General features: G+C 44.8%; 1 protein-coding gene across 1 annotated transcript in view; it reads right to left on the reverse strand.

The window, feature by feature from the left end:
• The window catches only part of UBR3 (ubiquitin protein ligase E3 component n-recognin 3), a 686242-nt gene that overhangs the window by 561648 nt on the left and 101279 nt on the right, over positions 1–23315 (reverse strand). The window contains 2 exon segments of the mRNA XM_030210854.1: positions 21609–21700; positions 21703–21738. Of these exon segments, the coding sequence (XP_030066714.1) occupies positions 21609–21700; positions 21703–21738 (128 nt within the window).

A 23315-nucleotide genomic window follows, 5' to 3' on the forward strand; every position in this document is an offset into this window, starting at 1 on the left:
AATTTTCTCCAGAGAACATACCACCACTTAACAAAATTTACTTCTCACCTATAACAAACAATGCTGAAACACTACCACAAGGAGACTTAAACGTATCAGATTTATTAGAATCTTCATTAACATCTATAACGGAAAGAAGAACTCTTTTGGTTTCGTTTGTATTTCAGCAAGATTTGGAGTTAGTGAGGAAGCTGGCTTTAAGAAATATACAAACTCCATTTTATGGAGGGAAAATCTGGGTTTTCCCAGATGTTACAAAACAAACTCAAGCCAGAAGGAAAGATTTTCTTTCATTGAGAACTTCAACAATAGCGTTGGGAGCAACTTTTAATTTGAATTATCCATGCAAATGTAATATAAAATATTTGGGTGTAAAATATGTTTTCTTTCTTCCTGAACATTTAAAACAATTTATAGAACAGAAAAAAGTATTATAATACTAGTTTGTGTCTCGTAGTCTGAACAGAACCTGAATGGGTAATTAAGAAGAATTGAATGCAGACAAATCGTTAAGACCTTTTTTTCTTTTTTACTTTAAATAATTTGTAATAGTTAAGACTCCTATCTCCGAAGGAACGGCTCTCAGCCCCCCATTTTGGTGGTCTAATGTAAGTCATACACATTACTATGAAATTGTTTAGTTTTCTTAATTTTAAAAAATTACTGTTTTTTTCTCTATTCAAGTGTGAAGCTTGTAAATAAATGAAAAATGATAAATAAAGAATTTAAAAAAAAAAAAAAAAACCTTTGCTACCATCAGACCGTGGCATTGGTCTACCCATCCACGAAAAAAATTCAAGACTAAAATCTATTCTCGAAAAATCATTCCCTTTTCAGGGGGCCGACCAATGGAACACGCTCCCTACAGTCCTAATAACACAATCCTTCTCTAAACTCCACATACTCTTCAGGAAACTGCTTAAAACCCACATACAATGGTTAACCCATACTCACACTAGTCTTTAGGGTACTTCGCAAACCTCTCCACCAAACGATGAGTTCCTCTTCTCTAGATTCCTCTATAAGCCTTCTCCCCAATAGTTAAATCTCTTTTTTTTTTTTTATAATTTTAAACAATTTCCAAAGCGAACTATGTCAAGAAATATGCCAAAAGTTACAAAGAAACTATCAGGGAAATTTTCCCTTTTCAACATTAACATTTATAGGCAGTAGTCCACAAGATAAGGGGGGGGACAAACACAAATCCTATATTTAGCACCCAAGTTCAAAACCTCTTGTCTCATAGATAGAAATCCTTTCCTTCTATCTTGTGTCGATCTAGAAACATCTGGAAATATTTGAACTTTTTCTCCCAAGAAAAGAGGCGGAGTTGGCTGTCTCAAATAAAGTCTTAATAGGGCCTCTTTATCTTGTAAAAAGACAAAAGAAACCAACAAGGTAGACCTAAAGTCCACCTCATCTTGTGAGGTCTCAAGAAGCGCTGAGATATCCAAATTCTCTGAGGAAATATTCAAAGTCGGTAAAGTTTTTATTCTGGCTTCTCGATTGGGAAGGTAATATAGTTTTTGAAATGGAGGAAGCCCATTATCAGGGTATTTAAGAGCCTCTTTCAGAAATCTTTGAAACAAATCCCTCGGGGGGGGGGGGGGGGGGGGGATATATTTCACAGAAGGAAAATTTAATATCCTCAAGTTTAATAGTCTGGCCCCATTTTCCAAGTTCTCTATTTTACGATTAACCATTTCAGCATTCTGAAGCAATTTACATTCTGTTTCTTTACCTTGGGATAACGAGATATCATATTTCTTCAAATTTGCTTCTTGAAGGACCATCTGAGATTGTAAAGAGTCTATCTTTGAGATATTTAATGTTGTATTGGAAACAAAAGTTAAACAAACCTTGTGCAGGGATTCCATAGCTGACCACAGAGATTTGAGTGTTACCTTAGATGGTTTAACCAACGGTTGCAGGGCTATCTTAGGATTAGGTTGTGTTTCATCTTCTAGTGGCGCAGCAGGACTTGACTCTGGTGTGATCTTATTTTGCCCGTTTTCCATTGGAGTAGGCAAAAGGTTATGAGTTTTGGGAGATTCTCCCTCTTGAGGCGACGCCATAAGTTGGGAGGGCTTCTCCTTCACTCGTATCACCTCGACTTCCGATGGCAAAATGAGCGTACCTCCCAGCTTGCTCTCCGCCTGCAGAACCTGTTTTACTGGACTTCGTGGGCTAAGTGAAACTTCACTTTCCAAGCCGGGACTCCTCTCTGAACCGGACAGCGGAACCCTGTAGGAGTATTTGCTGTGATCTCACCCACCCTGTGTGCATATGAGAGCTCCTTTACAGCCAAAATGGACGCTGCAACCTTTCACCTTTATGTCTGACTACCAACTGTGCAGAAGTCAGAATTTCAGCTTGTAATAGACTTACTGAAGCCTGCACCACCTCCAAGGTCACTCTGTATCGGGGGAGAATGCATGTCCCTGAGGGAGAGAGACTGAGGGAGAGAGCTTACGAGATAAGACGGACAAAGGAAGCTTCATACAGATGCTGGGAGTACATGGTGGGATTATTTCTGATTGGCTCCCAGAAAACTGATTGATCTGAGAAGCGGGAACAGAAAGAGGCTAGTTCCTGTAGAGAAGCAGAAGAGAGAAGAACAGAAGAACAGAAGAGGAGAACACTTGCACTTCTGCAAGCACCTAATTTACCTGAGAGACTTACTGATAATACCTGGCAAAGCTTTTCCCCAGGTTACAGCTGTCTACAGGATCTATACTGAGTCTGTATCATCTGTGGCTGATCAAGACAAGTGCATCACCTGAGCTTGTGGGACCTCGCTGAGGCATTCGGCTGAGGAATCGGAAGGAATCTGATCTGATAACCGGGACGGTGAGATCATAGTTTACTTCCTTCAGGCTGGGTTAGATAATTAGTCTGTGCTCGGACCCATCAGATGTGTGACGTCAGGATTTATGATCTCTAGTTGCTGTTAGCCTAGTATAAGATTTGTGTGGTAATCATTAGGATCTTGGTATTGTGTTTATCTGTCATTACAGATTAGCCAATAGGATAATCATAGTTATTCTCTATATTTTTGGTATCATTGTGCATGCAATCAGGAATTGCTGATGCTATAAGCTGATAAGAGTTTTCTATATTTTTGTATATAACGCTGTATAAATAAACTAATATATTCCATTGGTCTGTCCGTTATTTTCCATGCAGCTAAGGTTGGGCAGAGGCCACGCCCCCTAGACATAAGCGAGTACATAGGTAGGAATTGGCCTCTTACAAAATATATATATAACCACCTACAAATTGGGGGCTCGTCCGGGACGGTTGGTGCAGGAATTAGCAGAAGTTAAAACTTTTTCTGGGTCTTTTCAGAAGGCTGGTTTGAGCTTCTGTCTCTCTTTGCACGAACTGCAGATTTACCCTAGCTGACGGCAGACTTTGTTTATACAGCTGTGTTTTATTGCTGTAATTGGTTGACAGATTTATTACTCTGAGCTCCAAAAGAGAAAGAAACGGTTTCTCTAACTCTCTGGAAGGAAAACAGGGTGTGTTTAGTCTTTAACATGGCGACCGGCACGGTTGGCACATTGCCTGAAATTCTCCTGAGTGAACAGGAAAAGGGCGTGCTTAACATATTACTGCCACTCTCTCATAGTAAGACGAAACCAACTCCTCCTACAGTAGAGTCTGTACGTGCTTTATTTAGTAGCAGTTCACCGAATAGCTCAGAAGCATATGCTACGGTTTTAAATACAATTATAAAAGAGAAACAGCATTTGTCACAATGGATGCTTTGTGAACTGGGCGTGTCTCTTTTGGCAGTTAAAGACTCTTTGATGAATGAGATAAGACAGGTATCTGTACCTCTAACAGATCGCATAGCGGAGTTGCAGTTAGATTTGTCCCAGACTAGGGAAACTGTCCAGGAGCGAGACAGTGAGTTAGCTGCATTACGAGTTGATTTACAGACTGCCAAATCTGCTTTAGCAGGGACCAATGTAAGCCCCGCCCCACCTCATTCCTCTGAAGAGATTTGTACGCAGTGCCAGACACTGGATGATAAGTGTAAAACTTTGCAGTGTGACCTAACTGATTGTGAAGCACTTAATTACACATTAAAGCAGGAAATTGCCCAGTACCTCGTGTCTTTTGATTCGTTGCAAGAGAAATTTTCTCGTTTGACTGATGCATTACACAACCAGATTAGGGAAACAGATAAGTTGCAGACATTAAATCGGGAGCTAAAACAGGTCTCAGAAGGTGTTCAGAGTGAGTTGCGCAGGGAGCTAGTGGCCACTCAAGAACAATCTGTGTCTGTGTTTCAAGATTGGCACGCAGCCAAGCTAGAGTTGGCGGAGTTAAAAGAGAAGCAGGAGACAGTCTCACTGCAATTACAATGTACAGTGAAGGACAGGGATTCATTGTCTAAAGCATTAGATGAGTGCACTGTAAAGATTTCCACAATGCAGCAAGAGCTTACGCACATGGCGCAGGAAGAAGTACCGTATACCTTAGAGTTCCCCGACAGTTTTGCTGTGGGTCACCCAAGCCCAGCTCCCGAAATGAACCGTTACGTGAGCCGGGAGGGACCCGAGTTAAACACACCCATTGGGGGCATGGCTTCGGCTCTTTCCCGCCCCTCTGTACAATCCAGCCCCATAGTGGCTGGTGACCTAAGCAGCAGACCCGAGACAGTGACACACCCACTGGGGGCACGGGTCCAGGGACTGCCTGCTGAAATCATCAGCTCACTTGGTCAGGTGCCTAGCTCAGGGCCTCAGCCTTCGGCAGATCCACCCAGTTTTAGCAATACACCTGCCCCGAGGTTCTCTACACCTGGTAGTGATCAGCGGCATGTCAGGCCGGAACCCAAGAAAGGAATGTCTATGGAGAGGCAAGCATATGTTATAAAGATGCTACGCACCGTAATAGCGCCTTTTAAAGCGTCTGCCTCGGTATCCATAGAAACCCATCTTAAGGCAGTGCATGAACTCCTGCAGACCATGCACGTCTCTTCTGAGGATGACATCAGAGCCCTCCTCAAATGGACCTTTAGTACCGAGTGCCATGAAGTTCTAGATTTGATCATGGCCGATAACCCCGATCTACGGTCAGTGGAGCAAGCCTTAGCGAAGCGCTACGGTCTCTTTGCCAACTCTCTTGAAGCTAAGCGTGCAGCGTATACTATTAGTTGTAATCCGGAGGAGAGTCCGCGGGAGTGGGCCCATCGCTTGAAGCGTGCATTTTACCAAGGGGGGGTGCCGCCTGATTCTAAAGATCTTGAATTTGGTGATTTCAGGGAACTTTTCATACAGGGTCTGCCTGATCCGATAAAGATTCCCTTGGCAGGAAAAAACGCAGAACCCTATTCCAGCCTTCTCAAGCAGGCTGAAGGAATTTTTGAAATCTGCCGCGCCAAGCCAATCGCAGAGACTCCGAAACCGGCATCCAAGAGTCGCAACAGGGTGATACCACCCGCCGTTTGTGCGGTCACTTCCACGCTTTCTCTGGAAAACAAAGCGCCGAGACCAACTACGCCGCCGGGCTCTCAGGCCCTGCCGCGGGATGCAGCGCCCCCTATTGCGCAGGAGGGACAGCAACAACCTAAAAAGAAGCGGTTTAATCAGAAGAAATGGAATGCAGAGAAGATCCGTGCTATGCAAGCTCAGCTGGACCAATTGCTGGCAAGATGTTCAATCGCGGAGTCTAGCAGTGTACCTAAGACACCTCCATCTCATAAAAAGGTCAAATTCCAGAAGCAGAAGGACCAGTCTTCTAGACCGCCGACCCCTCCAGGGCTTAGTGTTAAATCTGTTGAGGTGGAACAGCCATCCTCTTCGGAGGAAGAACAAGCATGACTAGACGTGGCCACAGAACCTGTTACCGCAAGCGTCCCCACGGTCCACGTGGATGCGTTGTCGTCCTTCAGTGAGGAGTCCCCCGTGAACCATGCTGCGTCGCAGTCCTCGAACCCGGAAGGGCCTCTTTCAAAAGACTCATCCCAGGAAGTCAGGTATTTTCTAGGTAAGCTTATATCTAAAGGTTACAGATATACCGTGGAGTTGTTAATTCAACAAGTACTTTCCTGTGAAGGTCTCCTGGATACAGCCTCAGAGGTGACTTTGGTCACCCAGGGCCTGTTTCAGAAACTAGAGGCATCTCTAGGGGGGGGTCAGGATGTGCTGCATGTCACACCGAGCGACTTGTCACTGGTGGCCTATGGCAATCAAAGTATTGGAACTGTGGGACAGGTTTGGCTATCTTTACAGCTTGGACAGATGACCGTCAGGCACCCAGCCATCATCACTACCAGTGAGGGTGAAGAATTTCTGATTGGAAATGACCTTTTGAAGAGATTTCGGCCTGTTTTGGATTATGACGAGGAAACGATCTGGTCTAAAGTCACTCGACCCCTTAAATATGTGCGAGGGAGATACTGGCGTACAGTCGGTGATGCCAACTCTGTGGAGCTACAGGACACTCCCCTGCGGACTGATCTCCGGTGTTCCGCGGATCCGCCCATGCGGGAGCCTCCGTTGACAGAGGCACCAAAAGGGGGTCAGAAGCATGAAGAGCTGGTGCAACAAGCGGACCAACTAGAGTTTGTTTCACAGGACTCAGCCAAGACGGATGACTTAACAGATACTGGGTCTCCCGTATCACTTGAAATCTCATCTCCTATCTCTGCTCCTGATTTTGCTCATCCTTGCAAGGTGACTGTCATCACCCAGAAAGGTGATGAATTCACCATACCAGTTCAAGTGGCTAACACCCAATTGCTTCAAGCTACTTTACTGTTCACTAGTGATCTCTCCTACATCAGTGACTCTTTGTACAGCCAAATTCGTAAGTCTGTACAACTTCCCTTCAGCAGATGTTCCTCTACTTCGGTACAGGTACCGGGACAAGGCTCCAAGCCGCTTGACGGAATATGTGGCCTTCCCTTGACTGTGGGAAAGAAGACATTCACCCACCACTTCTCTATTGTCCGGGGCTTGAGGGAACCCTTATGTTTGGGGTCAGATTGCCTTGCACGACTGGGAGTTTATGTGGACCTGGTGAATCTTGTCCTGTGGAGTAGAATGCAGAACAACCCAGTGGAACTTGAACCTACGGCTGTTTGTTTGAAGTCTGGACAGACCATTCCCCAGGTCTGTGAGGTAGTCTGTGACAAGGATGTAACCATTCCAGGTAGGGTACGGGATTTTTCCCTCAAGCTTCGCCTCGCTCAAGGACAACGTCTGCTGGATGATGTAGTGTTCTTTAACCCACATGCCCACTTTCGAGACCTTGGATTGGCAATTGGTGTTCTGCCATGTTTGGAGGTCACCGGTACCACCTTATACCTGTTGGTCACCAATCCACAGTCTGCTGAAGTTGAGCTATCTGCTGGAGATTCTTTTGGCTTTCTGGTTGGCCAGTCTTTCCATGATGTCGAGGTAAGTTTGCCTATCCTTGGCAGGCTGCCTTCTTCTTGGGACACCTGCCAGGGGGGGGAGACGACTGACAGTTGGTTTACCTCTCCCAGGGGCCTCGTATCTCTCGAGTTTGTTTGGCCCTATGATGCGACGTGTGCTCAGGTACAGGTGGAAGATGACTTCTTGTTTCTGTCCAGGGAAATGTCTGTACCTCAGAAGCCTCGAAGGGTGAATGCTGTGGAAACCTCAACCTTGCAGGAGGACATTGAAGAACAGGTGGAAATTTCATCCAACCAACCTTTCTCAGAGTTTGATGCTATGGTGAAAGAGCAAGTGGAACAGGCTGATGCTTGTACTACTCACACAGAGAAGAGGAAGTTGACTCAGTTGTTGTACAATTACAGGGACCTTTTTGCTGTAGATTCGTATGACTGTGGACTTACGAACCTACATGTCACCAGAGTGCCTACGGAACCTGGTAGCAAGCCTGTCTTTGTGCGTCAGTATAAGATTCCATTGGCTTCCTATGAGTCTGTACAAGAGATTCTCAACACTTTGGAGACCAGGGGTATCATCAGACAATGCAACAGCACGTACAACTCCCCTCTGTGGCCCATCTTGAAAAAGAATAACAGCTGGAGAATCGCTCTGGATTACCGTCAGTTGAATAAGCGAGTACCCTTGTCCCGGTGGCCTATGGCTCCACTGGATCAGAACCTTGCAACCATCAGGGGGGCTAAGTATTTCACCAGCCTGGATTTGGCATCAGGGTTTTGGACAGTACCAGTCCATCCCCACGATCAGCATAAACTGGCTTTTACGTTTGGGAAGAAGCAGTATACGTGGAACAGGACACCCTTTGGGTTTCTCAATTCACCTGCTGAATTCAACATTTTCCTACACAAAGCCCTACCAGATGCTGAAGCTCGAGGAACAGTGGTCTATGTGGATGACATTCTGATCAAGAGTCCTACCTTTCAGGAGCACCTGGAGGAGATGGAGCATGTCTTCACACAGTTGGCAGATGCTGGAGCTAAACTGACTCTTGCCAAAGGACAATGGTGCAGGAAATCACTGAATTACTTAGGGTATGAAATTTCTGCTGAGGGTCTGCGACCCCAGAAGAAGCGAGTGCAGTCTTTACAACAGTTGAAACAGCCCACCAATATCACTGAACTTCGTTCCTTTCTAGGAATTTGCAACTACTCCAGACAGTTCATAGATGAGTATGCGGAGATCACCCGACCGTTGGTCAAGTTGTTGAAGAAAGATACACCTTGGGTCTGGGGGCCAGAACAGAAATCTGCTATGCAGGAGCTGAAAGACAAGCTTAGCTGCTTCCCATGCCTCGCATACCCCGAGGGAGGTCGTGAGTTCTACGTGGACTTGGGATATTCCCAACACTCTATGAGTGCTGTCCTATATCAGAAGTATGACACGGATAAGAGGGTAGTGGCGTATGCCAGTAAAGGACTAACGGATGTGGAGAGGAAGTATTCCGACTGTGAGAAAGCACTCCTGTCTACCGTTTGGGCTTTGCAACATTTCAGAAGTTACATCCAAGGTGAGAAGCTAATTGTGGAGACTTGCCACCAGCCCATCAGTTTCTTGGGTAGTGACCGAATTAAGACCGGTCGAGTGTCAAACAGCAAAATAGTCTCCTGGACATTGGCTCTTCAAGGCTGGCCTCTGGAGGTAAGGTATGCTCAGAAACATCGTAACGCAGTAGCCCAAGGTATGGCTGACCTACATGATTGTGCAGAACAGGATTCCATTGCAGGTATTCCCGAAGCAGATGTTCCCCCGCTAGAGAAAGAACCTCATCGACACCATCTGTATGATGAACAGACTTGTGCTACCATGCCTAAGGTCTATGTAGATGGCTGTGCTTACCGTCGTGATACAGTCAAGGAATTGGTTGCAGGAGTAGGAGTGGTATGGGATCCAACCAATCTTGAAAAGACCCTGAAGCACAGCTTGGGCTCGCGAACCAATCAGTACGCTGAGATTGTGGCAGCTCTGGTGGCGGTACAGTCTGCAATTCAGAAAGGAGTCCGACAGTTGGTCATCTGTACGGATTCGGACTATGTGAGACAGAATTTTGTGTCCCATTTGCCCATCTGGAAGCAGAAAAATATGTTAAATTCCAAAGGAAAACCAGTACATCATGGAAACTTGATCCAGATTTTAGATCAACTGGTAAAGGACCATGACATGACCATCTATTGGAAGAAGGTCAAGGGTCATGCAAAGGTTGACAGTCCCGACAAGCTGGGAAACGACTTGGCCGATCACCTGGCCAAGGAGGGTGCGCTTACAGGAGAATTATGGCGACCCCCAGATGTGGAGACTGCGGCTGTCCATGCAGTCACCCGACGACAGGCGAAGAAGTCCAACGACACGCCGGTGGTCCAGTGGTGCAGGGAAGTCCCATCCTTTGATCTTGTCATGGCACAGAAATCCGACCCGGTGATCGGTAGATTTTATGAGTACATATGGAATCCGCAAGACTGTTCCCTGACGGAAGAACACAAGCAAGATGAGGAAATGAGGATACTCTACGCCTCCCGAGAGAAGTTCAAACTTCACAAGGACCTGCTTATTCGGACGAGTAAGCATGGCATTGAGCAATGGGTGGTGCCTAAAGAATATCGAGGCATTATGTTGCAGCATGCCCATGACGAACCATGTGCTGGACATCGAGGGGAGAATATCACCTATGAGACCCTAAAGCAAGTAGCTTATTGGCCTCACATGCGACAGGATGTACAGTTGTACACGCGAGGGTGTTTGACCTGTTGTCGGTTCCAGCCATCTTCACCATCTCACCGAGCACCACTTAGGAAGAAGGGTATCGCCATGCCCTGGTCGGATATCCAGATTGATTGGGTTGGTCCTGTAGTTCGATCCACTCGTGGTAACAAGTACTTGCTCACAGTCACCTGCTTGTTCACCAAGTGGTTGGAGTGTCTGCCTGCACCCAACTGCACGGCAGAAACCACGGCTACCTTACTACTGAATCATGTGTTCAGCCGGTGGGGTTTGCCTATGCGAGTGGATTCAGACCAAGGTTCTCAGTTCACGGCAGAGGTGATTCAACATATGTGGAAGATGCTTGGAGTAAAGAGTAAGTTGCACATAGCTTACCGACCTCAATCTTCGGGACAGGTGGAAAGAGCTAATCGCACCATCGTGACCATGCTGAAGAAGTATGTGTCATCCTCAGGTAAGAATTGGGACATTGTTTTACCATTGGTCCTTATGGCGATTCGTTCCACACCCCACCGTTCCACCGGAGTGTCTCCTTTTGAGATGATGACAGGTAGGGAAATGACATTACCAATTCATTTGTTGTACAGGACTAATGATGTGAACTTGTCCAGTGCTACCTCCACTCATGAATATGTCACCCATTTGCGTAAGCATTTGCAAAGTGCCTTTGCCTTTGCTCAGAAAAATTTGGAAAGTAGCGCTAGAGGTAGAAAAGCCTATTATGATCAAGGGACTACCTCTAAAGAATACCAAATTGGCGACAAGGTATTCTACTTCAATTTTGCCAGAAACAAGGTTAAAGAAAGGAAGTTTCTGCCTAGTTGGCGTGGTCCATTCCCAATAGTGGAAAAAGCTTCACCTGTGGCTTACCAAATTTGCCTCAAGAAAAATACTAACGGTGAAGACACCCTTAAATGGGTCCACATCAATCAGTTGAGACCACGTCATCCCAGTCATTTGATTCCAGACGTATGTGTTGATGACACGAACTGTACTAACACCCCAACAGCATAGTCTGTTTTCTTTGTACCTTGCAGATGCAGAAAAGAACCCTGATGATCGTGTTCTGGATCTCCGTGCTGCTGGGATCGTGGTCCAAGATGATCGAACCTGGTCCCATGTCTGGAGTTGTTCTGCAAGATACCCCTGGCTTCCTGATTACCCAGTCCCAGATTGTTCCACAGAAAGTAGTTGTGTCCCTTGACCCAATGCATGTACTACTGAAACATTTCAATATGAGTCACTTATCTCTGTCTGCTGTTACCCATTCCTGGTTTTTCAATTATATGCAAAATGCCCGTGCACAAGTGAAGAACATTTTGCATCAACTGGACAAAGTCATGGTACAACCTATGCAACCTTATAATTCCAGGTCCAGATCTAAGCGTTTTCTGGGTCTTGCCGGTGGTTTGATTTTTTCGGCCATTGGTTCACTTTTTGGTATTTCCATGTCTGTTGCCAACGTAGTTTCTGTCCAAAAGCTGCAGGCCAATATACAAGCCATCCAAGCAGACTTGAAAGCCATCGAGACCAAATTGGTAGTCCAACAGAGCCAACTTGTGGCCCAGGGTAAAACTATTGCTGACACGGTCACTCTTGTGAATTTACATACACATAAAATTAGTGCTAACACAGCTGATTTGTTGACAATTAAAGGTACCATGAATGAAGACCGTGTGTTTATACAACCTGTTAAGGACCTTATCCAGGATTTATTTAGGGAAGTAGATACCAGTGTTAGTAAGCTAATGCAGGGACAGATACCAACGTACCTAATACCATCTGATGTTGTTAAAGATGCCTTTGCCAAGGTTACCCGTTTGTCTATTGAACCTTTTCAAATTCAAATCGCATTTCATTTAGGTACTGCCTTTCCCCTTTATTTGGATATGGAGCGTATGGAAATTGCCTTCATCCTTAATTTGCCATTTATTATGCCTGAGAATGTATACCAGCTTAAACAAGTTGTAAATGTAGGTACCTGGCATGAGAATTTGTACCTTAATGTTGATACACCTAAGTATGTTGCTTACCAACAGGATGCTCCGCAACATTATTTGGTCCCTAACTTAGACCTTTGCCACAAAACTAAAGATGTTAATTGGCTATGCCCTGGTAAACCTTTCCTGAAAGACACAACAGAAGCTCTTTGTGGCTTGTCCACAGAGAATGTCCAAGAGAAATGTAAGGTTACCGTGTCAAAATATGACGATTTTTCTGATACCACTGTAGCTGTACTGGATACGGTATGGTTAGTTAGCACACCTAGTACGGAACTTACTGTCACCTTTCAGAAGCATGATGTAATCAACCGTTACACTCTTCCTTGCAATGTTTGTGTAATCGCTGTACCCAAGTATGCTGTTGCCCATGTAGGAGGAGTTTCCCTGTTTTATCTTGACACAGACCCGGTTGTTTCTGAGTTGGAAGTGCTTGATGTATTTCGTGGACATCCTATTGACTTTGCTATGGACCTTATACCATTTTTACAGTCCAAAGACTCTCACACTGTTGAATTATCTGTCGACCATGAGACTCTCGAGGTTGCAGATTACAAACGTCGTTCATCTGATGTCACCCAGTTCCACATGTCCACTCACGTTGTCATCCCACTTTTGACCATCTCGTGGGTCATCATGCTCCTGTGTGCTGTAGTGTTTTGGAGAGACCTTCGTCATTTACGCTATCGCGTAAACACTTTGTCTCCTACGGCGATGAGATTGCAAGACTTTATGTAGTTACATCTGACCATAGTTTTGCCAACAATTTATTCCGTTTTCACTTTTCTGTACTAATATGCTTTGCTTTGCATGATGTGATTTTCATGATCTATGTGATTATGGTTCATGATTTGTTTGATTAATTTTCATGTGTTAAGACTTTTAACTAACTGCACATGCGGGTTCTATTATTCAGTATTTTGCTGTATTAGCATTTGTGATTTCCTTGTGAACATTATTTTGCTTAATTGAACTGTTTGAAGAGTGTTAGTTTGCATTAGTTGAGATTTACTTGAAACTTTTTGTAGTTTTGACCATGAAGTTTGTACCTGAATCCTGACTGAACTGTCTGGTTTATTTTTGTAGTTAGGTTGGAGAAGGCCTTTACTCCTTTGTAGTAATTTCCATCTCCAAGGGGGGGAATCTGTAGGAGTATTTGCTGTGATCTCACCCACCCTGTGTGCATATGAGAGCTCCTTTACAGCCAAAATGGACGCTGCAACCTTTCACCTATATGTCTGACTACCAACTGTGCAGAAGTCAGAATTTCAGCTTGTAATAGACTTACTGAAGCCTGCACCACCTCCAAGGTCACTCTGTATCGGGGGAGAATGCATGTCCCTGAGGGAGAGAGACTGAGGGAGAGAGCTTACGAGATAAGACGGACAAAGGAAGCTTCATACAGATGCTGGGAGTACATGGTGGGATTATTTCTGATTGGCTCCCAGAAAACTGATTGATCTGAGAAGCGGGAACAGAAAGAGGCTAGTTCCTGTAGAGAAGAAGAAGAGAGAAGAACAGAAGAACAGAAGAGGAGAACACTTGCACTTCTGCAAGCACCTAATTTACCTGAGAGACTTACTGATAATACCTGGCAAAGCTTTTCCCCAGGTTACAGCTGTCTACAGGATCTATACTGAGTCTGTATCATCTGTGGCTGATCAAGACAAGTGCATCACCTGAGCTTGTGGGACCTCGCTGAGGCATTCGGCTGAGGAATCGGAAGGAATCTGATCTGATAACCGGGACGGTGAGATCATAGTTTACTTCCTTCAGGCTGGGTTAGATAATTAGTCTGTGCTCGGACCCATCAGATGTGTGACGTCAGGATTTATGATCTCTAGTTGCTGTTAGCCTAGTATAAGATTTGTGTGGTAATCATTAGGATCTTGGTATTGTGTTTATCTGTCATTACAGATTAGCCAATAGGATAATCATAGTTATTCTCTATATTTTTGGTATCATTGTGCATGCAATCAGGAATTGCTGATGCTATAAGCTGATAAGAGTTTTCTATATTTTTGTATATAACGCTGTATAAATAAACTAATATATTCCATTGGTCTGTCCGTTATTTTCCATGCAGCTAAGGTTGGGCAGAGGCCACGCCCCCTAGACATAAGCGAGTACATAGGTAGGAATTGGCCTCTTACAAAATATATATATAACCACCTACAACCCCCCTTGGTGTAGTTGGCGATGCATATGCTATAATCGGCATCTAAGAGTAGGGTCCACAGAGGGTAAGGAGTAACCTCCTCTTGTTTTTCCCTCTCTCTTAGGCATTATGGTAAGGAAACAGGTTATTTAGGAAAAAGTTCTCCGGAGCTCAGCATAACGCGTCTGAACTCGATGCCATCTTGGTCAGTCTCTCGTTAAATCTCATGCTGTAAACCGCTGTGAACTGTAATCGGATGAGGGACCCTGCAACACTAGGTATCATCTCAAATAAAACTACAGTTACCAGCACACCCCTAGTTAAACTGTCATCCAGACGAACCAGGATAGGAGCCAGCCAGCAAGCACCAAGAGGAGCTGAAGAAGTCATCCACCATCCGCTAGGATACAGAGAAAATACTGAACATTCCAGGCTGCACAATACCCTTAAGAGGCGAATTACTTGGAACTACTTTTCTCTGTCTCTTTCCACTGGTGGATAGACACAACCCATTAGTCTGGACTGGTCCGGTATTGATGACAAGGAAACGGAATTACAAATGAGTCCAAATAATGTGGTGCTAGACCACAGGTGATCTTAAATACAAACAGCAAAAGCTTAAAAGAGGATCTCTACCTGCACAGGAGGCTGATCAAATAGGTTATCGTCCTGTCCCACTTAGACCAGACCAGCTTACCTGCTATATTCCATAGTACCTAATTGCATAGGTGTCTGTCTAGAAGACCCAGCAAGGTTATATTTCAATAGACCAACTGCACAACCCTCTGTAGTTGTCTCACCTCAAGGGATACCCTGCTTGGAAGGCTATCCTTAAATTGTAAAAACCTTTTTTCACACTAGCAGAAATCTGATATTCCATAGTAAGCTTGGAATCCATAAATATGCCAGGTATTTTTGACTCACAACTTAAGAGAATACTAATACCTATTATAATGGAGCTCATGAGGTAGTTCCACATTTTGTCTTTCAGCCCAAAGGATCTTTTTCTGGATTAACTTTCAAGCTGTTCCACTGCATCCAACTTTGGGTATATTTAAAAGATGCACTCATATAATCATAAGTTTCTAATATTGTGTGGATACTAGGGAAAAGTAGTATCACTGGCAATTGAAAAATAAATTACTTCCACAGACCTTAAAATATTCACTTAAGAACGCAAATAAAAATTAAACAAAATGGGCTGTAAGGGAGAGCCCTCAAGTACCCCTCATCCACTGGCCATGGAGCTAAGAGTTGCCCTTGCCAAATGACCTGCAACTCAACACTCAGGAGTGGCCCTATTCTATATTCTGCAGTCCAGCATCTCAAACTCTGTCAACCAGCCCCCAGCAGTCCGGCATCTCACCTGCTGTCAGTCTCCCGCTCCCATCCTGGTCCAGAATCTCAGCCTTGCTCAATCAGCCCATTCCCCCTCTCCCCCCATACAGGTTTAACTCAGCTTATGCTCATGAAGTCATGGGAAGCAAACTGCACACTGCCCACCGCCAGCTCCAGGGTGCTCTCTATCATGTCCCGTTCTCTCCGACTACTTCTTGTTTCCGCAGGGGTAGGATGCATCACAGAGTAGGCCCCAGAGCTGGCAGCAGGTAGTGTGCAATTCACTGCTGGTGACCTCATGAACATAACCTGAGATAAACGAGGGAACAGGGTGCTGACCAAAAGACAATGAGATACTGGATTGCGGCAGCGGGTGGATGGTGCTGGCTGAGAGTGGATGAGATGCAGGATAACAGGAAGTAGGCAGGAAAGAGGAAGAAATGTTGTGATAGGCAGGGGAGGGAGGTAGTGAGAGATGCTGGACAATGGAAAGAAGGGAGGGAGACATGTTGGACCCAGTTGTGGAAGAGAGGAAGGGAAAGATACTGGACAATGGGAGACTGAGAAAGGAGAGAGAGAGATGGTTGGTTGACCACAGGGGGTTGGGGTGAAAGGAGAGATGCTGGACCATGGGGGTGGGGTGGATAAAGGACAGCAGGGAAGAGAGATGGAACAGGAACATGATAGGCCTCAAGGGTGTGGAGGGAGAAGATGATGGGCTACAATAGTGTGGAGGGAGAAGATGCTGAATAGGAATGGTAGATAATAAGAATGGTGGAACCATGTGGGAGAGGCCCTGGAAGGCTCGACAAGGAGATGAGTGACAGGATAGTGAGTATGGAGGGTAAAAATGTAGTGGGGAATAGATGAAAGAAAAAAAGGAATAGGAAGATGGGAAATGGGAGAGCAAAGGGCTAAGAGGAAGAGATGGAAGACTGATAGGTGAAAAGTAAAAGGAGTAGATTAAGAAAGAGGATGGAATTTGAGTGGACAAAGGGCAGGAAAGAAAAGAAACGGGAGGAACCTCTTACTTCCTGCTTGTAATTCTGAGGAGGAGCCAGAAGGAGGGGGTACCGAGAGGTGCCATCTCATCTCTTGCCTCAGGCAGCAAATTGCCTTAAGCCACCCCTGCATCACAATCACACTTATGTGGTTTATTTGCGTACATATATATATATGCACATAACCCAATCAAATAGCCTGATGGAGTCAAAACAAATACAAAAGAGAAATGTCCTCAGGCAGCAGACTGCCTTAAGCCGCCCCCCTCTTGGCACTGCACCAGCCACCCCTGCAGCACAATCAAGAGAGCAATAAATCATGGCACACTAAATTGAAAGCTCCAAGTAAGTCTAATTGCATCACACAAGTCCAATATCTACCAATTATTATAGTCCCACTAGTCACCAATGCAGCCATTACTGTTTCCATACTGTGTAGATTATGGAAGCCTGATTATTATCTACTGGATACAACTCAATCAGAATGATACTGCAGCTGGATAGCCAAAGCTGCTTCCACAATTTTGGCAAGAACAAGACTACTGGTGATAACTAGAACACTGTGCATTATCTGTTCTTCCCCCTTCCATAAAAAGGAGCCAGCACCACTTGTCCTAACTCAGGGACCGATGCACAAAGTTCACCGTTAAATACAGCAGCCACGGTTGAACGTAACAATTCACAAAAAGCGACAGATGGACAAAAAAGGATGGCATGCAAATGAGATGCATGGAAATTCTGTGAGAAAAAGCACCTAAAACATGCAGAACAAGATCCTGAGTTGTTTTTAGGATTGGACACGGGGGGAGGGGGGAGAGCTCCTGCACTCACGAAACAAGCTCACCTTCATCTATGGGACAAACATCTGCTGAAAATCTCCTTTAACTTCAGTTTGTGGGGCTGAGCAGAAAGAAGACAGTCAGAAGTATGGCTGGCGGTAATCTCCCCCATGCCCCTTCCCCAGGGAAGGTCTCTTCTGCTGTAGCTACGGGCACGTACAGATCCTTACGATGGAGAAGGGAAACCAGAAGAAATAAAGTTCAGCAGAGTTACAGAAGTAGGGGAGGGCTCCCTGCATCAGGCCAGGGGATGACTGGGAGGCAGAGGTTGAAGGGAGAAGGGAACTGAACAGGGGGTTAAGTCCTGGTGTTGCAAGAGTGGGTGAGTGCTCCCCTCTGACAGCTCCTGACCTGCCAGAAAATCTAGCACGTTAAAGGTAGGCGCTCCTTTCTGTGCATCGAACAGAATGCTCATTTTAATTCTGATGAGCTTGTTGTAATACATTTGTGCTGCTACAACGAACGATAAAAAAGAATGCAGAACCCCTTTGCGCATTAGATGCTAGATTGCGTTTGCTTTAGACCAGCTACAACCAGTCTAAAGCAAACACTGCAGACACGGTAAACTTTGTGCATTGGGCCCTCAAAGAGAAGGCATCCTTTTTGCAAGGAAAACTTTACAAAACTTTACTCTGGGATACATATCATTTTGTACTTCCCTTAATAGCCTGCTCATACAAAGATCTAATAGACAATTACCCTTGGCATATTTTCAAATCAATACTGTGACTGCTTTAAGGGAAATAAATTATGATTTATTCCAAATACATTCTGCAAAACTTCCTATATCCCTCCTGTAACATCCAGCCTCTAACTTGACCATGCTCAGAGCATACTTATTAACTCCTTCAAACAAAATTTAACTGGTTAAGGAACAGCTTCCCTCGGCTAAACTCATGTTGCTCTAACCCAATAAGGTAAGTCTATCTGTACGTTCTTTAACTTTTTGTTTGTTTGTTCAGAATGACTATCATTTTGCACAGCAAGGCTACCAGGCTCACTGGTCAATAGTTTTCTGGATCCCCATCCTCCTCCCAGAGCCCTTTTTAAAACTTTGAATTACAGTAGCCATCCTCCAATACCATAGCTGATTTTAACGATGGGTTACAGACTGCTGCCAATAGGTTTTATTTCAGAGTTCTTCAAAACCCAATCAAGGTTATTTGCCACTCTTAGTTTGTCAATTTGTACTATCACAAACATATTTTGGACATGCTGGAAAGAATAAGGCATGATAAGGAAAAGGGGTAAGCAGGGCCGGTCTTAGCAAGTGCGGGGCCCTATGCAGACCAATTTGACAGGGCCCCACCCTAGCCCTGCCCCACCCTAACTCTGCCCCACCCTAGCTCCAGAGCCAGCCACCCCTCCCTCCGAGCTCCAAGGCCCCCAGCTCCAGGGCTTGTCGATCCTACACAGTCAATGCCAACTGAAAACCATGTCTTTTTCACAAACACAGATACACCCTAATCCACTATAGAATAAGTAGTAATATTTAAACTTTCTATTTAGACAAAAATTAAACTGAACCCCCAAGATGCCAGACTCTGCATACAATACAACACCACAGAAACAGAAAATGTGCCCTAGTACTGCGCAAAATATAAAGACAACAGATGTAAATTTGAAAAAAAAACTAACAAATACCAATCACCACTTTACAAATTAACAAATAGAAATAAAACAAATATAGAAAATAAAATAATAGCATTTTATTGGACTAATACATTTAGCTTTCAGAGGCCAAAACCTCCGTCCTCAGGTCAATACGGTATAGAGCTGTTACAGTATCCTATCCTGACCCGAGGAAGGGGGCTTTGTTCTCTGAAAGTTTGTAAAAATGTATTAAAATTAGTCCAATAAAAGATTACCTTATTTACATGTTCTATTATAAACATTTATTAGCACAGCTACAATACTATATCCTAAAGCAAAAAAATAAAAATATATATTTTATTTACAGTTTGTCGTCTCTGGTTTCTGCTTTCCTCATCTTCTTTTCACTGTCTTCCTTCCATCCAGCATCTGTCTTCGCTCTCTCTCTGCCATCCAGTGTCTGCCCTCTCTGCTGTCCCCTTCATCCAATGTCTGCCCTCTCTCCCTGCCCCTTCCGTGCACATCTGCCCTCTATCTCTGCCCCTTCCATTCACTGTCTGCCCTTTCTATCCCTTCCATCCACTGTCTGCCCTTTCTCTCTGCCCCTTCAATCCACCATTTACCCTCCCTCTCCCATCCATCCGGGTCTGCCCTCCCTCTCGCTCCCCCTTCCATCCAGGATCTGCCCCTCTCTCTGCCCCTTTTTTTCAGCCCCACTATCCCACCAGTCCCCCGTTTCAGCCCCAGCCCTTTTCTCCCACCAGTCCCGAGCTTCAGCCCCCAGCCACTCCTCCCTGTCCCCTTTTCAGCCCCCAGTTTCAACCCTTCCCCAGCCCTTTTCTCTCACCAGTCCAAGCTTCAGCCCCAGCCACTTCTCCCTATCTCCTTTTCATCCCCCAGTACCCACAGTTTCAGCCCCTGCCCCTTTTCAGCATCCAGTCCCAGTACTAGACCCCTTATTCCACCTACCCTCCTTTCAGCCCCCAGTTCCAGCCCCCTTCATCCACGTCTTGTATTAGAGCCCCCCCCTTTTCAGCCCCAGAACCATTCTTCCACCTGACCCACGCATGCCCCATTTTCCCACCAGCCCCATGCATGGCCCCCATTTCCCATATGGCCCCTTCTCAAACCCCAGTTCCAGCCCCCTTCTCCCATCTGAGAACCTCCATCCCACACTCTTCTCCCACCTGAGTCCCCCTTACCCCCTCCCCCCAAATGAGAACCCCCATCCCACACCCTTCTCACATCTGAGTCCCCCTTACCCCCTCCCCCCAACTGAGAACCCCCATCCCACACCCTTCTCACATCTGAGTCCCCCCCACCCCCGACCCGACCCACCTACCAACTCTTTTCTCCTGCTGCACCCACTAACTTAAAAAAAAACTTGAGAAGCGCCGAGTAGCAGGCAGAGCCTCGCGTCTGCCCTGCTAGTAAAAATCTCCTGCATGTCGTCGGGCCGGCCTTCCTGCATTAAGTCCCGCCCTCCTCTGAGGTAATAGGCTATTACCTCAGAGGAGGGCGGGACTTAATGCGGGAAGAGCCCATTACCTCAAAGGAGGGCGGGACTTAATGCGGGAAGGCCGGCCCGACGACGTGCAGGAGATTTTTACTAGCAGGGCAGATGCGAGGCACTGCCTGCTACTCGGCGCTTCTCAATTTTATTACATTACAGCGATCGATCGTCGGGGGTGGGAGCAGCAGGCGGGGCGACCCCAGGCGTACCGCGCGGGGCCCCCTTGAGCGCGGGGCCCTATGCGGCCGCCTCGGTCGCCTCGCCCTAAGACCGGCCCTGGGGGTAAAAGATGCAGGGAACGTTTGCTGGTATTGGGCTCCATGCATATGGAATATCATTCACTTTCTAAATAATAAATAAATAATAAATTTAAAACAAAAACAATAAAAATTTAAGCAAGTTGTGAAGTGCATGCCAGAAGAACTCCAAATAGGCATGCTTCACTGGGTATATTTGAGCATGGGAATACACTGGTATTAACTAGGTGCAGGGGGATGTGCGAGTGGGGTGCAAGTATACATGCAGATGAGTGGATGGATGACTGTCATATTTTAATTGTTCACTTGTGATGGTCTATGGTTCCCCTCCTCCCCCAGTCTCTTTCTAAATGCTTTCCGCTCTTGGCACTCGCTGCTACACCCCCACCTCAGAAAGCATCCTCTAATCTTTTGTGCCAGCTGGCTCCTTCAACACTGTAGGAGCTGCCTCCTCTTTAGCTAGTAGGTGTTGAGTCTCAACTGATCCACTGCCAACTGTACCACAACAAATTTTCTTCTGTTGTACTGCAGCAGATAGGAGTCACTTGGCACAGACTTTCCTGCCATAGCCTTGATCAGGGCTTGATCTTCCTCCCTCCCCCCACCCTCGGCTTCCTACTCTGGCTCATCTTTAGCCATACACACGGGTAACAATATAGATGGACTGATCAAACCTCCATAACAGCTCCCATTTCTTAAACTGTGCCTAATAAAGGACAAAAAGAAAAGAAGGAAAGAAATACCTTATAGTCTGAATCTGGCAGCATGTTGAGTAAAAATGTAACCATCTTCTGTGGAAATTCATATTTAATTGTCCAAAATAACAATTCTTCTAAAAGCATTTATGCTTCAGAACATCCATGATAGACTGATCTATTAAAAGACACAAAGAAAAATATTTAATATTTCATAAACTGTTACAATATTGTGTTGGTATGCTAAATAAACAAGAAACTCTCAGTTTGTCCTTCTCAATCTTTTTTGCATTTTGTTTCTAATTTTCTTATCTCTCTCTACTACAACTTTCGGTGATCAGAGACCATAGGCAGAACCTATCAGCTCTATTTTTGTGTCGACAGTGGTGATGGGGAAACCACCATCACAGTCAGAGCCATACCTTCACCATCCCCATCTCAAACAAACTACCTGCATAATATGCCAATGCTTCAAGTCTAATTTTTAATGGCAAGACTGGATTAACAAAATATTTGCCTTTTTTGTAAGCACATTTCCTTTAGTGCCATAACTATCAAACTAATTTACTCTTTCTATTCCTAAGTATTCAAAGCAGTGAATAAAAAGTAGAGTTTTCAGATATCACCATCTTCAATTCTACAGAGAATAAATAATAGGAAAAGTATAGAAAGACATACTAGTGTAATGGCTCAGTTTGTACCATCAGATAACGAGTTTTCTATTTACTTGAATTTTACAGCTTAGGAAAAGATTTCTTTTAACCGTATAGAACATGAGAGTTGGGTTTATTAAGAATGGCTGATTGAAAATATTTAATATTTTAATTGCTGAATACTGAAAACTTTCCTTCCCACAAAATATGGGAGTCAAAAGAGGACAAATGTTCTAAAATTAAAATTCATTATCGCTCAGCCCATGGTATAAGGCTTTACTGGCCTAGACTAACACAATGGCAGGAAACAGCAGAAATGATCTCTAATATAAGGTGATTGTGGCTAAAATGGTAACAGACTTCAAGAAAGCACAGGGTGAATACACTAAATCTTCTCATTAAAGAGAAGAAAAAGAAGCACAACTTACAGTAAATGGCATATGTTGCAAGTGCCCTACTTAAATAACTGAAAAGCATGCATCATGAGGCTGCTAGAATAAATGACAAAGTGGGTAATATGAAAATATTAGAATTCCTACAGGAAATATGGGTAACTCCACAACTGGGTTTGACTGGCAGATTGCCAATTCAGAGATATCTGGAAATCCTGGTCAAAAGCAGCTACACCTGGCAGGCCATACAGAGGATGTAGGAAACCAAATGTCCAAACAATAGCCATATTAGTATTGTTAGCTTATTATAAAGTACTGTGGTTACACATAGGAAAAGAGTGGTGCTGGGTAGGGTATGACAATACAGAAAAGGAGACCACCACCACCACCACAAACTGTCCTGGAGAAGCAGCAGTCTCACAAGTACATTCCATGGCTGATAGCTGAAATATCTCCTTAGCAGGGTGGACAAGAATAAGCTGGCAAGCTGGATGGGACAGAAGGTCTTTTTTTTTTCTTTGTTAACTTCTACTTCTCTGCTAGCCACTGATGAAGATTTTCCTTGAAAATTGCATTACAACTACAATACAGGGTGAGGCAAAAAAAAAAAAGTAACCCCCTATAGTTTTTTGCCATTTTCTCAGCAACCGCTTTGAATTTCAACAAGAAATTTTACATACATATACTTACATATTACTATTAAACAACAT

The sequence above is a fragment of the Microcaecilia unicolor genome, chromosome 7, assembly GCF_901765095.1.
Source record: "Microcaecilia unicolor chromosome 7, aMicUni1.1, whole genome shotgun sequence".
Taxonomy (NCBI): domain Eukaryota; kingdom Metazoa; phylum Chordata; class Amphibia; order Gymnophiona; family Siphonopidae; genus Microcaecilia; species Microcaecilia unicolor.